At 38.1% G+C, this 16,000-nt stretch overlaps 1 protein-coding gene across 1 annotated transcript in view; it reads left to right on the top strand.

The window, feature by feature from the left end:
• PHLPP1 (PH domain and leucine rich repeat protein phosphatase 1) overlaps positions 1-16,000 on the top strand; it is a 217,309-nt gene that overhangs the window by 160,313 nt on the left and 40,996 nt on the right. The window contains exons 5-9 of the mRNA XM_032422705.1: positions 2,522-2,668; positions 3,280-3,510; positions 8,670-8,872; positions 10,706-10,766; positions 13,562-13,657. Of these exons, the coding sequence (XP_032278596.1) occupies positions 2,522-2,668; positions 3,280-3,510; positions 8,670-8,872; positions 10,706-10,766; positions 13,562-13,657 (738 nt within the window). The remainder of the gene's footprint in view (positions 1-2,521; positions 2,669-3,279; positions 3,511-8,669; positions 8,873-10,705; positions 10,767-13,561; positions 13,658-16,000) is intronic.

Raw genomic sequence — 16,000 nt, 5'->3', positions numbered from 1 at the left:
TACACATTTTTTATGAGAAGTAACTATTTTAGAAAACAAAAAAAATAGAAGAGTGTCATTGTTTTATATTTTTACAATTCTTTTCATGCCTGGCTTAATAGAAGGTAGTTGGATTTCTCCGTTTCTGCGTCCAGTTGGGTGTGCTGTCATAAAGACCAGGTGGGAGTCTCCACTGGACACTTGAGAGAAAAGGACAATGGGAAAAGGCAAATGGCATCTTAGTATTGTTACGAAAGTAGTTTTGACCTTGGGAATTCTCTTAAGAGGGTCTGAGCAACCTCTTCCAGGGTCCTCCAGCCATGCTTTGAGAACCTCTGAACTAGGAATAATAGCACCTGTAATTCTAGCTCGTGTAGTGTAGATCATGGATGATTTAGTCAGAATAAAGGATAAGCATTCTTTGTTTTAAGAAGGCCTAATGAATCACATTGTAAAGTAGAAAGCAAATTAAAAATGATTATTCAGGTTTAGCAGTTAATTCTTAACCTTTTGTTTAATTTAAAATACTATTAGGTCTACACTTCACCATTCAAGAAAATTGCTATTATAAAAGAAAAATCAAAGTAACACTTTAAACTGTCACCTTTCTGTTTAGAATAAACTTTATGTCATTATTTAAAATGAAGCTTAGGGGCACCTGGGTGGCTCAGTTGGTTAAGCATCTGACTTTTGATTTTGGCTCAGGTCATGATCACAGGGTCATGAAATCAGCCCTACTTTGGGCTCCTGAGCATGGAGTCTGCCTGTCCTTCTCTCTCTGCTTGTCCCTCTCCTCCTGCTTGTGCGTGAGTGTGCTCTCCCTCTCTCTCTCAAATAAATAAATAAAGTCTTAAAAATTTTTTAAAAATGGGGCGCCTGGGTGGCTCAGTCGTTAAGCGTCTGCCTTCAGCTCAGGTCATGATCCCAGGGTCCTGGGATCGAGCCCCGCATCGGGCTCCCTGCTCCGCGGGAAGCCTGCTTCTCCCTCTCATACTCCCCTTGCTTGTGTTCCCTCTCTTGCTGCCTCTCTCTCTGTCAAATAAATAAATAAAATCTTTAAAAAAAAAAAAAAATTTTTTTTTAAATAAAACTTAGCATTTTTTATTATAAAATTCAACAGATCAGGCACATGACAATTTCCTTAAAATGCTGATTGGAGGGACACCTGGGTGGCTCAGTCGGTTAAGCGTCTGCCTTCGGCTCAGGTCATGGTCCCAGGGTTGTGGGATCACGTCCCACATCGGGCTCGAGCGGGAGTCTGCTTCTCCCTCTGACCCTCCCCCTCTCGTGCTCTCTCTCTCTCTCACTCTCTGTCTCTGAAATAAATAAGTAAAATCTTAAAAAAAAAAAAATGCTGAATTGGATTTAGTTTTAAGTGTATGTCTGTTCTAGGCACTGTACATACTGCCCAATATTTAGGCTTGGTCAGTTTTAAAAATAATGAGCATAATGCAATAACTAATCTGATTCTCATCTCAAATAGAAAGAAAGGGTAGAGGTCAGCAGTGGACTGACAGAGAAGTAAAACACAGAGAAGTAAAACTTTAAAGATGACTTCTTTAATTACTTGGACAACTGAGAAAATGAAAGAGCCATTAACAAAAATAAATCAGAAGGAAGTGCTGGTCTGGGAGAAAGACATCGGTTGAGTTTCGCACTGGAAATCCTATAGGGTAGCCCAGGAGGCAGGGGGTGGTGTGTGGTGGTTTTGAGAGAGCTGTTCACAGAGCAGTAAAATGATTTCCAAGGAAGGCAAGGTAGAGAGAGGAGAGAAGCTGGCAAAGCAGAGATCTGTGAGAAACACTTAACTGTGGAGTGGGGAAGAAGAGATGAAGAAAAAGGAAAGAAACCTAGAAGAAAAGAATCAAAGAGTGTTGAAAGAGGCTTGGTGAGGAAAAGGTCTTACAAGTGAAATGAGAAGAGCTTTTCCAGAAAGGGTATGTGCTTAGCAGTATCAAATGTTGGGTTGAGATTGAAAAATGATAATTGGTTCTTAAATTTGGAACTATAAAAACTTGGTTCCCTGAGAGAGTGTGTAGTTCTGATAAATTAATTTTTTATTTCAGTTTTATATTTGGGGATAAATGAAGCAGAAAGGTTTTTTTTTATTATGTTAATCACCATACATGACATCATTAGTTTTTGAGCAGAAAGATTTTTGACTTGTGTGGGTAACACAGAAATTCGGAAGGGCTAGATCTGCCTGTTCTTTCCCTCTCTCTCCATTATCACGTCATGGTGTGTTAATGAAGCTGGCCCGGGTAAAGCTAAAAAAATTACTCCAGCGGAACTCACATCTTCAAATACTCAATCTCATTCTGGACTGACAAGTTTGTTTGTTTTTAAATATAACTTATATTTTAGGTAAAACACTGGCCTTAGAGTCTGAAGAGGTGCACTCCAGCTCTCCTGTGCGCTTAACCTCTGTGGGCTCATTTCCTCCTCAATTGAATTGGGTTGGATTATCTCTAAGGCTATGCTAAAATAATGTGATTTATGCATCTCTGACACTTGTCTTTTTTCTTTTGTTTTATTGTAACAGGTTCACCAAGTTGAGGAGTCTTAACCTTTCCAATAATCATTTAGGGGACTTCCCATTAGCAGTCTGCAATATTCCAACCCTGACTGAGCTGAACGTGTCCTGCAATGCCCTGCGAGCCGTCCCCGCAGCCGTCGGGGTTATGCACAAGTGCGTACTTCAAGCCCCACTGCACGATATCCCTCAGAGACCCCTGGGGAAGCCGCACTGGGGTCACAGCTTAAGAGATTAGTTAACTTATTCTGTTGGTCATGGAACTCTTGGCTCCAAAGCAAGACGTCAGGCTCTTCTGGAGAGTTCATTTGTTAGCTTTTATACTCTTTAAAGTCTTGTAAAAAATTAAAATATCCTTGTTTAGAACTGAGGATCCCCACAGATGAGTGTGTCTACCCATGGGATGACATGCTTACTTTCTCATTTTCTGAGTTATGTTGAATTCTAAGATTTAATATTTAAAGTAACAATGAAAGATGGGTCTTGGGGCTGCTTCACACTGTAGTTAGCTCACGTTGTTCCCATTTATGGCTATCCAAGTTGGGAAAATGGGTCATAATTTTGGTTTTCAGTAAAAGATTATGATGCTTATCTCTGATCTTTTCTCTGTGGTGTATTATTGCCTCGGGCCTTGCCTTTATGCATTTTGCAAAAGGTAGTTCATTTTCTTTTACTAGTAATATCATCTATATTTATGGAACTTGGACATTGATAATAAACATGTAAAGTTTACATTCTCTTTATAATTCTTATGTTTTCTTTACTAGCTTACAGACTTTCTTGTTGGATGGAAACTTTCTCCAGGCCCTTCCTCCTGAGTTGGAGAACATGCATCAGCTTAGTTATCTTGGTCTTTCTTTCAATGAATTCACTGACATTCCAGAGGTTTTGGAGAAATTGACTGCTGTGGATAAACTTTGTATGTCTGGAAACTGTATGGAGAGCCTTAGGCTACAGGCTTTAAGAAAAATGCCTCACATTAAACATGTGGATCTAAGGTAACTATTTTTAAGAAATATATCCCATTTAAGTGGTTGGCTTATATTTAGGAGTAGGTTATAGCCCTTTTGGTGACATTTTTCTGAAAGGCAAGCAAGCTGGTTAGTTGCAATTTATGGTGAATGAAAACCATATCATTGAGAACAAAGTGAGTATTTTTTCTTTGTCCTCCTTTTCTGTGGCTTGAGATAGGTAACAGCATTGAGCATCTCTTCTTTCTTAAATTGTGTTTCCCTCCTTGACTTCCCTAATGTAATATAATGTATTCATTAAATTATTTGTTTAACTTATTTAATTTCCTATTTTTTCTATCCACATGGCTCTGCCCTTAGTTTACTGTTCTTTACAAAAATATAAAATTCATAACCTCTCATTAGGCCCAAGTTTGACCAGAACCTCCACTCTCACACCTCACAAGAGCAAGGAACCTGCATTTTGAATGCTGATCTTGCTAAACTCCAACTAAAAACCGCTAGCATAGTCCTTGCTACATTAAAGATGCTCAGTGATTATCCCTAAGTATGTGAGGTTCAGTTTTAGTTCTAACATACAAAGAACCAGTACACAAGGAGGAAGCTATTCTAAATTTCTCTTTTTTAAGGAAAAACTAGTCTGTCATGGGACTGAGGTCCTGCAAAGCAACATATCAGGCTTAGGCCTTCATGCTGATTTGCCCAACTTGATACTTTTTCAACCAAACTAATTCCTCCATTAGCCAGGGGTTGATGACCACGTAATAATGACATTAAATCTTGGGCAAGATATTTAATATCTCTGCAACTGTGTTCTCATCTCTAAATTATGGTTAATAATAGAACCTAATTCTTAGAGTTTGGGAAGGAATTGAGTTAAATGCCTCACACTTCCAATGTGTTTTATGTATCATTCTTACTACCTAATTGAGGACTCTTTTTACTCATGGAACCTGCTTAGCTATCATTCTTGGACTCTTTACAACTCCCATTTGTCAAAGGTGGCTCTTTCTTTGCCTTACTACCCACTTTCCTCTCTGTTGGTAACCCTGGACCCTCACTCAGACCTGTTGACTTTTGTCAGTATAAAGAAGCATCATCTTTTGCTCCTTTTCTTCTGCATTTATTTGGTCTGGCCTTGGAAACTCATTTATTCCAGTCCCTCAAAGAATTGCTTGCCTTGGGGCACCTGGATGACTCAGTCGGTTAAGTGTCAGCCTTCCGCTCAGGTCTTGAGCTCAGGGCCCTGGGCTCGAGCCTCACCGCTCCCTGCTCAGTGGGGAGTCTGCTTCTCCCTCTCCCTCTCCCGCCCGTTCGTGCTCTCTCTCTCTCTCTCTCAAGTAAATAAATAAAATCTTTAAAAAACAAAAACAAAAACAAGAATTGCTTGCCTTTCCCTTTCCTCAGACTAAAGAAATCACCTGGGGAAGTGTTGGTTAGCAATTTGAAGACCTAGAATTCTTAATTTGAGGAGTACAAATGGTAATACTTTATCTGACTTTGAGAACTTTTTGGAATGTCACAGGAGACGGCACTAAACACTTTAACTTTCTTGTTAACTTTCTAAATTGTTAACATTATTTGTCTCTGAGTCGCTTGGATTTAGAAAACTTTCATATTAAAGCATTTAAGTGCTTTTAAATGGAGTCACCTAGATTTCTAGTTCTAATTGGATCTTTCTAGATGAGATCAGTTGCAGGACCCCAATCTTTCTCTAACCCTTAATTTCTCTTCTTGGGACTAATTCCACTTCAGGTGCCTCCTGGATAATTTTACCTTGGTTCCCCGCATTGGCACACTTCACCACACCCCTTGTGAAACAGTTCAGTTTCTTTCTTTATTCAACTAGTTCTTCCCCTGGATTCCTATTTTACTGATAGCAACATCACTTCGTTGTGTCTATAGACATGAAATTTTGGACCCTATCTCTGGTCTACCACCAGATTCTATGAGTTTCTTCTTTCACAATGGTTTCTCTCTTTGTCCCTTCCTTTTCCTTCTCACTACTGCATCTGTTTCCATTGTGTAGCCTCTCAAGCAAGCACAGTCTTGCCCAGAGCCTTCAGTTCTTTGGCTGGAGGTATTTAAACTCTTCTTATCTGGTTTCAACCTACTAGCCTGTGAGTCCCTTGGGGATGCAGCTCTAGCTCAGAGCTACTCAAAGTGTGGTCCTCTGACCTGTGCTGGTAAGCCAACTATTTGCTACCTTTCTACAATGAAATATGTATAGAAATTGAGACTTAATGTTTTAGAAACATACAGTGATTTGACATTGCCACAGTATGCAAGTAGACTCATATAAGCAACTCATCTCATTGTATGGGGAATAGACTCGTTCAGCTGTTGGTGAATTCACTTGGGGAGCTGCCTGTGCTGTAGGCTGTGTCCTGGTCATGTGCAGTAAGACTATACACATCAATGGTAGATTAGAAGTTTAGAACAGAGTTCATTCACCACAGATAACCGAGAAACACTGCTCTTCTTTATCCTTGTTATCCAGCGTTAGCACTTCGTTGGTACTTTAACTGACTAAGCCCCCCTTGCAGCTTCTTACATGCCTTGCGCTCCTGCACTCATGTGTGAAGTCCTCCCTGTGCTTTTCTCTTCAGTCCAGAGGCTGTTCTGCCCTAACTCATGCACTGCTTTCTTTCCCATTCATATCTGTTATATTCTGCCTACCCTTGGGATTCAGATGAGGTGCTCCGTCCATTGCATCTTTTTTGACCATTCTCTGTATTTTATACATCAGTTATGGCACTTAACACATACTTGTAGTCTTTATATTTTAAAGCATATGTGATTTTCCTCACTAACATACTAAATCTGTTGACAAACACCTTTTCTTCATCTCTTATTGACACAAAGCCATAGGTCATCATCCTGATCATCACCGTATCTTTCGTTGTTTGCATACTATGGGCACATACTTCATTTCTCAGCTGCCTTGTAGTTGACAAGGTGTTATCCCCATTTTACAGATTAGAATTAGGCTTAAGGAGAGATACTAGGTGACTTGTTCAAGGTCAAACGCAAAGTGATGAGCAGCAAACTGGCACTAGAACATAATGCTCTTTCATACTGCCTGTCTACACACAGTAAACCTCAGTGAATATTTATGAAATAAATAAAATGGTTGTGTTTACTGGGGATTATTGGAAGGAAATTTTAATCACATTTTGCCTCCTTGAAAGTTCATCCTAAATATATATTATGGTTTCAGCCTGAAAACTTTTGAATTTGAATCCTGACAGGACTTGGCAATTTAAACTGAACAATTCCCTCTCATTATAGATTTTCTTTTGTCTCCTCATTAAATGAACCTTTAATTATTTTAGTGTTAATACAGTGAAATTACAGGAGGGAGCTATTTCAAATGAAGATGATAATGCCACATTATGAAAGTTACCTACAGTGTAAAGTAAGAAGAACATGGGACATTTTTTCAATTTCTATAGTCTGTTGTATCCAAAATGAGATTTTTAATTTTTTAATTTTTTAATTTTTTTTTTTAAGGATTTATTTATTTTAAAAAGAGTGTGTACACGAGCTGGGGGAGGGGCCAGGCAGAGGGAGAGAGAATCACAGGCAGGCTCTGCACTGAGCATGGAGCCCGACTCAGGCTCAGGCTCGCGACCCTGAGATCATGACCCTAAGATCATGACTTGAGTGGAAACCAAGACTCGGACGTTTAACTGACTAAGCCACTCAGGAGCCCCTAAAATGAGATTTTTTAAAAATTCTGTGTACATATACTAGTAATCTAGTGAGCATTTGGAAATAGGCAAATTGCTGGGTTGAGGCCAGTTTTTAAATCTTACAACCTGGAATAAAAAAAGAAGCAAAAAAACAAATCCTCTTGGGGACATTTGAAGAGGCCATATGCTATGCTTACAGATTGACAAATCCTAACTCTTTGCTATCTGTCACTCATCCTTGCGTTTCAGTGACTTTATGATATTACTATTAATAATTCAATTACCATCATTTTATTTTCTTCAGTTACCATTATTTTATTTTTTTCAAAGGGCAAAAATTCACAACCAAGAAACTTTAGCTTTTTCCTAAGCTCCAACCCTCATATTAATGCTCTTCTAACCAAGTACATTATTTCAGCACTTTGTTGGCTTTGTAATGAGAAGTACAGGGTTCTTATTGTTTGTTTGTAAAGGAGTTGGGGGTAGCCTAGCAAACTAGGAATTGAGATTTTCATCTGTTTTTCTCCCTTTTGAAGTTAAGTGTATCTTCATTCTATTGATTCCTAGTCCCCATTACTACTTAGTTATCTTCTTGGCAACCCACCCATAGCAACTTCAGTCTGTTAGCTAACTAGTTCTCATGGCCAAGGTTCTGCCAGTTTTCCCGTGCCTTGCTCTATCCCAGATTTATTGATCCCATTGTTGTCCTTGTTTTGTAATTTCTCAGCGAATCCTAGATGCCAAAGTATTTTCTGTGCTTTGCTCTTCCAAGCAATATTTTATTTTTATTTTTTTTAATGGAGCCCAACATGGGGCTTGAGCTCACGACCCTAAGATCAAGACCTAAGCTGAGCTCAAGAGTCGGACACTTAACGCACTGAGCCACCCAGGCACCCCTCAAGCAATATTTTAAGATGGAGATAGTTTTGGTAATCAGTTCTTGGTCCTGAGCCAGCCAGAAATCCAGATGTTTGCATTCTTATCTCTGGTGCATATGTGGCTCCCATTCATTCCCTCCCCCCACCCCAAAGTTCTCCCTTAAATTCTGTCCTATATGAACTGCTCATCTCCCTGCTCACTAATCCTTTCTCCTTCCTTAAATATTCAGTGTAGTTCTAATGTGCCTAACAGGTTGTTCTAGGTTTTGTTTCTTGTGTTCTTTCAACTAAATTCTTTGAAAATAAATGATTAAGTGGATTTTTTTTTCCTCTTCAAATGAATTAAGGTGAAAATCAACATATGTGCTTCTCTTCCAGCCTAAGTGGTCCAAATTGTGTTTCAGAATATATTGTCAAGATTAAGACCTTCATGGAGTTGTAGCTAAAAATAACCAAAGAATCTGGCCAGTTAAGGAAGTCCAGATGTAGAGATTAAAGAAATCATGGAGGACTATAATATAGTGAGACTTCTCCTTACCTCAGCATATTAGGGTGTGGCCATTTATTTATAGCACTGCAGTTAATTATAGTCTCTGTGTCCTTTCTCCTCAAGACTGAACGTAATTAGGAAGCTAATAGCAGATGAAGTGGATTTTCTCCAGCACGTCACTCAGCTTGATCTGCGCGACAATAAGCTTGGTGATCTAGATGCCATGATTTTCAACAACATTGAAGTTTTACACTGTGAAAGGAATCAGCTGGTGACATTAAACATCTGTGGCTATTTCCTAAAAGCGCTCTATGCCGCTTCTAATGGTATGTGATATAGACCACATCAGAGTTTCTCTTCTGGTTCCAAGAATTGACTCAGCACCATCATCTCTGCCTCACTCTGATTTTTACTTTGCTCATTTAATAAAATAAGTGTCAGATATTGCTGAGGTAAAAATCATAAAAGAAGAATGCTGGTATGGTATTTAAAAGAACCAAAATGGAAGATTTTATAGGTCCCAACTTGTTTTTCTCATATTGTGATATTTAGGTAAGTTACTCCCCCACTCTTGATTTGGCTCCTCTGCTTAAAAGGCCTTAATAAACTATTTCTTGGACTACCCTGTTAAGATAGTAAATCTGGAACATGATTTAATATGGGAGAGTGAAAATGAAAGGAAGGTCCGTTTTGGACTCTACTCAGGGTCTCAGATTTCATGCTCCACTAACAAAGGAACTAATCCTCAGAGAGACCTGAATTATATACCCACAGGGACACCACAAATCAGGAGTCTTACTCATTTAATGAGATCTCTCTTTCAGAATCTGGAAATCATGACAGTTCTAAAAAAGAAAAGATCATAGGGACATATGTTACTGAAGTGAAGATTTCAATTCCCTGCAATCAGAAAACTGAGTGAAAACAACTATTCAGTACTACAAGTTGAACAATTGTTTATCACGTACTTGTTCTATGAATAGTGTAGTGCACGAGTTCTAAAGGATAGGGGATTTTTTTTCTTTTTTTGAAATGAGTTTCTTGTCATCTCATGAGAGAAACAAGCCAAATGTCAGATAGCTACAAGTCACTGAGGGTTATAGGATTTGGATAGCCAGGAGGCACCAAGTGGGTGTTGAAGAGGAAAGAATCTGAATGTGGTCTGTTCGGCAGATGGGAGAAAACAGGGAATTCTGAACTCATAGGTGCCCACTAGAAAATGGTAAGAGGTGGTTATGGAATGCATGGCTTGGAGTCAGACGGTGAAGCTTTGAAGCTAGTGCAGTAAACTCTAGAGAGCCCGTGGAGATTCTTAAGTAGAGGGACACGTGATGGAAGTGATGCTATAAGACTGTTCTGGTTAAAGTAATGTACAGGGTGCATTTATGGGAGAAGAGTGGAGCCCTTACCACCTTGCTAATCGCCATCATTGTAATGGTTTTCATGGGAGCAAATGGGAACTTGCACTCAGGACTACAGATGTTGGTTTGAGGCACATTTGTTAGAGGTGGCACCTGCAACCGTGGAAGTAAGGTTAACTGGGAAAGAGAAGAGCACTGGTACCAGGAGTCCATTTAGAAGACCCTCCCAGCGGGCGCCAGGATAGGCAACCAAATAGACGCTGAACTGGTGAATTACAGGGTGAGTGTTTGGAGAATCAGAAGGACATCTAGAAACTACTCTTAGAAACGAAGCCCTAGGTGGATGGTGGTATCCTATTTCATACAGTTTTGAGGAAGGGTTTTCAGATTTGAGTGGAGGAAGTCATTTGTGACCCTCAAGAGTATGGTTTCAGTAGAGTAAAAAAGGCAAAAGCCAGATGCATATGGTTTTATGGAAGGAATTCCAGATTTAAAAAACTGTTCATACAGTTAATCTTCCAGGTAACATTCAGCATGTATAACAAGAGGAGAGCCACAGTAAGTGGGTGGGGGAAAGGTAGGAAAGTAGGAGTGATTTATTTCAATCTCTGAATAAGATCTTGTGATTAAATTGGAAGTTCTCTGTACTTTCCTGTGGTTTCCAAGTTTAACAAATGGATGTATTGTACTTCCTAACCTAAACAATGGTGAATAAAGCACAGTGATGATGTTCTACATACAAAAAGTCTCTGTGTGACTTGAATGGTAATGTCTTTGTGTTTTTTCCCTGCCTCCTAGAACTTGTTCAACTGGATGTTTACCCAGTTCCAAATTATCTGTCCTACATGGATGTTTCAAGGTAAGATGCCAAGTCCTAGAGTACTCTAGAGTCTGCTTGAAAGTTATTTAGATCATCCTGTCTGAGCTTATGCCTAAAGACTTTTTATGTATTTTGACGGTAAATATTACAAATTAAGGGTGCCTGGGTGGCTCAGTTGGTTAAGCGACTGCCTTCGTCTCGGGTCGTGATCCCAGGGTCCTGGGATTGAGTCCCACATCGGGCTCCCCCTGCTCTGTGGGGAGCCTGCTTCTCCCTCTCCCTCTGCCTGCCACTCCCCCTGCTTGTGCTCTTGCATGTTCTCTCTCTCTCTCTCTGTGTCAAATAAATAAATAAAAAATCTTTTAAAAAATATTACAAATTAAATTCATAGTTTTTACTTATCTTCTGAAAAATCTACGTAAATATCTGTTAGTTAAAATATTACATTTGTGTACTATAGTTCAAAATAGAAGAATCAAGGTATTATGTCCCTCTAGACACCAATTTGACCACCATGTTTGGGCCTGAAAGATTAATGAGTTGAGTGTCATAACGGCTGGAAGGTCCAGAATTTCTTTAATTATATTAACCATATCTTCAGTCTTCATTTTAAAAATGTGCTATCTCTCTTTGATATTTTTTTCCTTCCCTCTATTATTTTGCACCTATATCTTCTTGCTAAGAACCCTTAGAAAATAGCAACTAAGCCTACCAAAGTAGGATTTCCATCCGGCCTGCTCACTGTTCTCAGCTTATTTGCAAACAGGCTGACTATCTCACCTTTTATACAAATTCGCTACTGCATTGTGTCAGGTTTACTCCAGTTCCCATAAATATAGTAGACTTTTTTCTGAAGGCATAAAGCATGTATTTATACAAATTAGACTTTAATAATCTTAACACACTAAAACTGAAACTTTTAACATAACTCCAAAGGAAATATCCAAAATTTTCTGAACAACCACAGTACATGGGGGTTTGTGGCCCACTCAGTGTAGCAAGTGTTAACTCATATCAGTGTGCAAAATCCAGTACAACTGCCATGTGATTGGTCAGGTGCAGAATTTGCCTTTAGTTATAAAAATATACAAATAGTTATTTTAATAAGGTTCTCAGAATTATGTAAGAAAGTATCAGAATTATTACAGTTAAAATTTTATCAGAAATTTATAATTATAAAATACTTTATGAATAGTGCTTCATGAATTTTCTGCTAAATTCTTGTCAATTTTGTTTAATAAACTTGAAGACAGATTTTACCTGATTATTTTTTTTAACAGTCTTGAATGCTGTTATCTTCAGCCTTTAAGAACAGTACTGCAGTGGGTTTGCATACATGGGTATATATAAATCTCTTGAACAGATTTATTTCAGAGTCGGCCATAGAGTAAATCTATTCTCCTTTTATTTATAGGATGTAACTGGCAAATGGTTCCCACTGAAACCCCTAAGTGAGATTGAATTGGAAACCCTGTCTTGCTTTTCCCTGAATTCTGCCACTTAAATGCTATCCATCTTTCTTTATAATTCTCATGTCCAGAATCTTCAGTGTAACTCGCTGTGCCTCATTCCCCTCCCCAACTAACTATAGGACTTTCTCTGAGAAAAACTGACCCCCCTGACATAGCTCTACTCAGAGCTATGTCCTCCTCCTTTTATGTGAGTATTTATGTTATCAACAGGAACTGAGCTGTCACCCATCATGGTGTTTACTAGGCCCTCAAGTTCGAAGTTCCAGGTTATTTTTATCGCTGATAGTTTTATTGCTCTATATTGAGGTTCTTTATAGTGAGAGGGACTTTCACTCTCCTATCTTATGAAGATGTTTTAGGGGTTAACTACTATAAAATAATTAAGTGGGTCGATCTTCAGGGCTTCAAAGCCAGAACCATGTGTACCTGTACAGACACTAAGAAAATAAGGCCACCTTTTCTGTATTTGAATTGAAAAGTTAGTACACTAGCAAAATTAAAGAACATGATTTTTAATCATGCTACCACCTTTAATATCACAATGGTTTTCACTTTGATATAGTCCTGTCCGAAGCATCATATTTTCATGGAATTGTTCATCTGTCTTTAAAGAGTTGTGCTCATAATGTACATATCATTTTATATTCTTTGTGCCTGGTCATTTCACGCATTTAAAAAGGAAGAGAAAGGGCTAATCATCCATGACTGGGGAGCTACTCATTGTAGTAGATTTGTCTAAGAAGTGATGAGTTCATTTAGTGATAAAGTCAGCATTAGTTTAGTTCACTTGTTTCTGCTAATTATAATTGCCATCTTAATGCATAAGTTAATGTTTTCAAATAATTCTGAGTCTCACAGGTCTCTGGTGAGACTGGTAACTGGTGCCATTTCTTTCCTTTTATCTATGGTCTATGCTTTCATGATACCTACTGGAGTTAAGAAGTATTAAAAATGTAAATTGGAAAATAAAACTACTTTATGCCATTTTACTTAATTGAAAGAATGTGTATGTTTGCTTGTTTTGTTTTGTTTTTTCCAATATAAGACATCCTCTTGCTAAGCTTGCATGGGTTTATAGACTTCGTAGGATAGCAATTCTGGGAACCAGACCTTTTGTTTTTTTAAGACTTTAGAGATGATATACCTATGTCCTTTTCTACTTTTTCTTTCTTTCCTCTTCCTTGTCACACTTCATCTTGCTTCTAGATTAAAGTGAATATACATATCCTTTTGATTAATATTCACTATACTTTGGTATTTTGTTAGAAGTTTTATTTATTTTGTGTAGTTATTCTGAGTTTCAAACCATATTTTAGGCCAAATTCCAATCAAAGAAAAAAAATTGTATATTCTTATATTTAGGAACTGCTTAGAAAACGTGCCTGAGTGGGTATGCGAAAGCCGAAAGCTAGAAGTTTTGGATATTGGCCATAATCAAATATGTGAACTTCCTGCACGGTGAGTATTACAGATTGAGTGAGAGAATCTTAAATTAGAGAAGCAGTTTTTTAATAATTTAGCTTGTTATTATGAACTCCTAAAAGAATTTGTTTTAAAACCTTATTTCTAGTGTCTTTTATCTCATATGGTATCTCTGAATTATAAACTTTTTTCATGCAGTAGAGAGTAGGGTGAGACTTTGTCAGCCAGGCTTTCCAAAGCCACGCGGGGTGGTGCTTAGGGGATGTTTCTAAATAAGCAGTGTTTGAAAACTCAGCAAACAGTGTGTTCACCTCTGTAATTTCAGTTCTTTCAGAATCTTTCACTTCTATCTGTTGACCTAACATGTCTACCTTCCCCACAAATAATTCTCAGTTTTCCTTGAACATAACTTTGGAAAAAAGGATTATTAGATCATTAAACCTAGAAAGAGCAAACTAGATTCTGTTTTTCTTGGTATGAAATTTGGAATAAAGGTCCAAGAACTTTTCTTTCCTTCTCTTTTCTGTCTTAATGTGTATTATTTTTATTTCATAATTTTCACTTTAATGGCAAGATTTGTAACACAACCATGTCATGAGGTCTAGTGTCCTTAGATACAAACAAATATCTTCAGGTTAACTAATTCTGGTACAAAATATTATTGACTGTTAGTGACTAGCCATGCAATTAATAACAAAAGGTAGCCTATTCCAGTACTATCCTATAGAATTTTCCGTGATGGTGGAAATGCTGTCTGTCTTTTACACGACATGTAACTGTGCTGTCCAGTGCGGCTGGACTAGTCACGCATGACTGTTGAGACTCAGAATGTGGCGAGTCCTGAGAAGTGCCGACGTATGCAATGTACAGTAGATGCAAAGTATCTCACTAGTACTGTATGTTAATTACATGTTAAAATAATATTTTGGATATATTGGGTTAAATAAAATGTAAGAATGAATTTATCTGTTTCTTTTCACCATTTTTAATGTGGCTACTAGAAAATTTACCATTATATATGTGGCCTGCATTATATTTCTGTTGGTTAACACTGTTAGAACATAGATCTTATAAAAGAAATCTGGGTTGCATTTCGATCCCTAGAAAGCTCAGTTGATTTTACTTTGTTCCTTGGCTATATGCTATACCTAGAATTGCAGTCTGTTTGAAAATGCTTTCTGCTTTAGAGTTTTCTGTTGACTGAGCCTTTTGGCGACCCAGTGCAGCCCAGCACCATTATTAAGAGGACTTTGGTGCTGTGCCCTGTGGACAGAAGTGTGTGTAGGTGTGAGGCCAACCGAGAGAGACCCTTTCAGGAGACAAACAGCAAAAATCAAGATAGACTCCTACTAATGGGGGAAAAAGAATTTGTTGAAAAAAATCTTGCAATGTTACCTTTCTTCTGTTTTCTCTGTTCTCTTCCCCACTTCAACCTCCCCAATCCAACAGATAAGCAGCACAGTGGTGTCTAAGGCCTCTGTTTTCACTGTAGGCTTCAACAAAGATATTGTGTACACGAACCCAACAATTCAGTAAAGATAACAGATATTTTATCCAGTTTTCCCCCAAGTTAATTAATCTTTGATTTGATCTGCATTAGGTGGGCTCTTTTGGGGATCTAAATGAATGCTTATTTAAAAGCAAATTGCAAATGCCCCGTGGTCAAGGAATTAAACAGTGTGTGTGTGTGTGTGTGTGTGTGTAACGTGTGGGACAAAAACAATATATACTGTTTTCTTACTGTGTTTAGTTGCAAACTATCAGCTCTATCATTGATCTAATATTCAGCAAGACAGCAGTTCATTAGAAGCTGATTTGATAGTCAAGCTTTGTTTATCTAAGCAATGTATGTAAAGGATTTGACAAAACAAATTAATATTTAGAAATGGAAATGTATTAAAAGGAAAATAAGGTGTTTTAATGCTTAGTATCCAGAAGAATTCAGCTAAGTCCAGTAATTAGCATTTAAGACTCATACTGGAGTTGTAACATCTCTTTTATTTGGAAAAATCAAGGTAAAGATTTTGTCATCTGTCTTTCAGTTATCCATTATTTAAGGATAAAGTGTGTGTGTGTGTGTGTGTAAATAATAAATAACACATCCTCCCTTCTGAATCCTAAATTGCACCCCAGGCCCAGTAAGACCGTAAAATTAGTGAACCAAATCCTGAATTACTGGGTTGAGGTGAATTACAGAGACCACCCCCCTGTGAAAACCGTGACTGAATGACTATCCTGGATAATCTGTCTTGTCACACTGATGCCATGCCAGGTACCAATCATGGCAGCGTTGAGACAGGTTGCTTGCGTCTCTGTGAACAAAGAATCTGGTTTTGACATTTAAAGTGAATAAAGTTCGGCCGTCACGTGGAGTGATTT

Source organism: Phoca vitulina, unplaced genomic scaffold (genome assembly GCF_004348235.1).
Source record: "Phoca vitulina isolate PV1807 unplaced genomic scaffold, GSC_HSeal_1.0 scaffold27, whole genome shotgun sequence".
In the NCBI taxonomy this organism is placed as follows: Eukaryota; Metazoa; Chordata; class Mammalia; order Carnivora; family Phocidae; genus Phoca; species Phoca vitulina.
The sequence above is the reverse complement of the archived record's forward strand: the minus strand, read 5'-3'. Positions and strand labels throughout refer to the sequence as shown.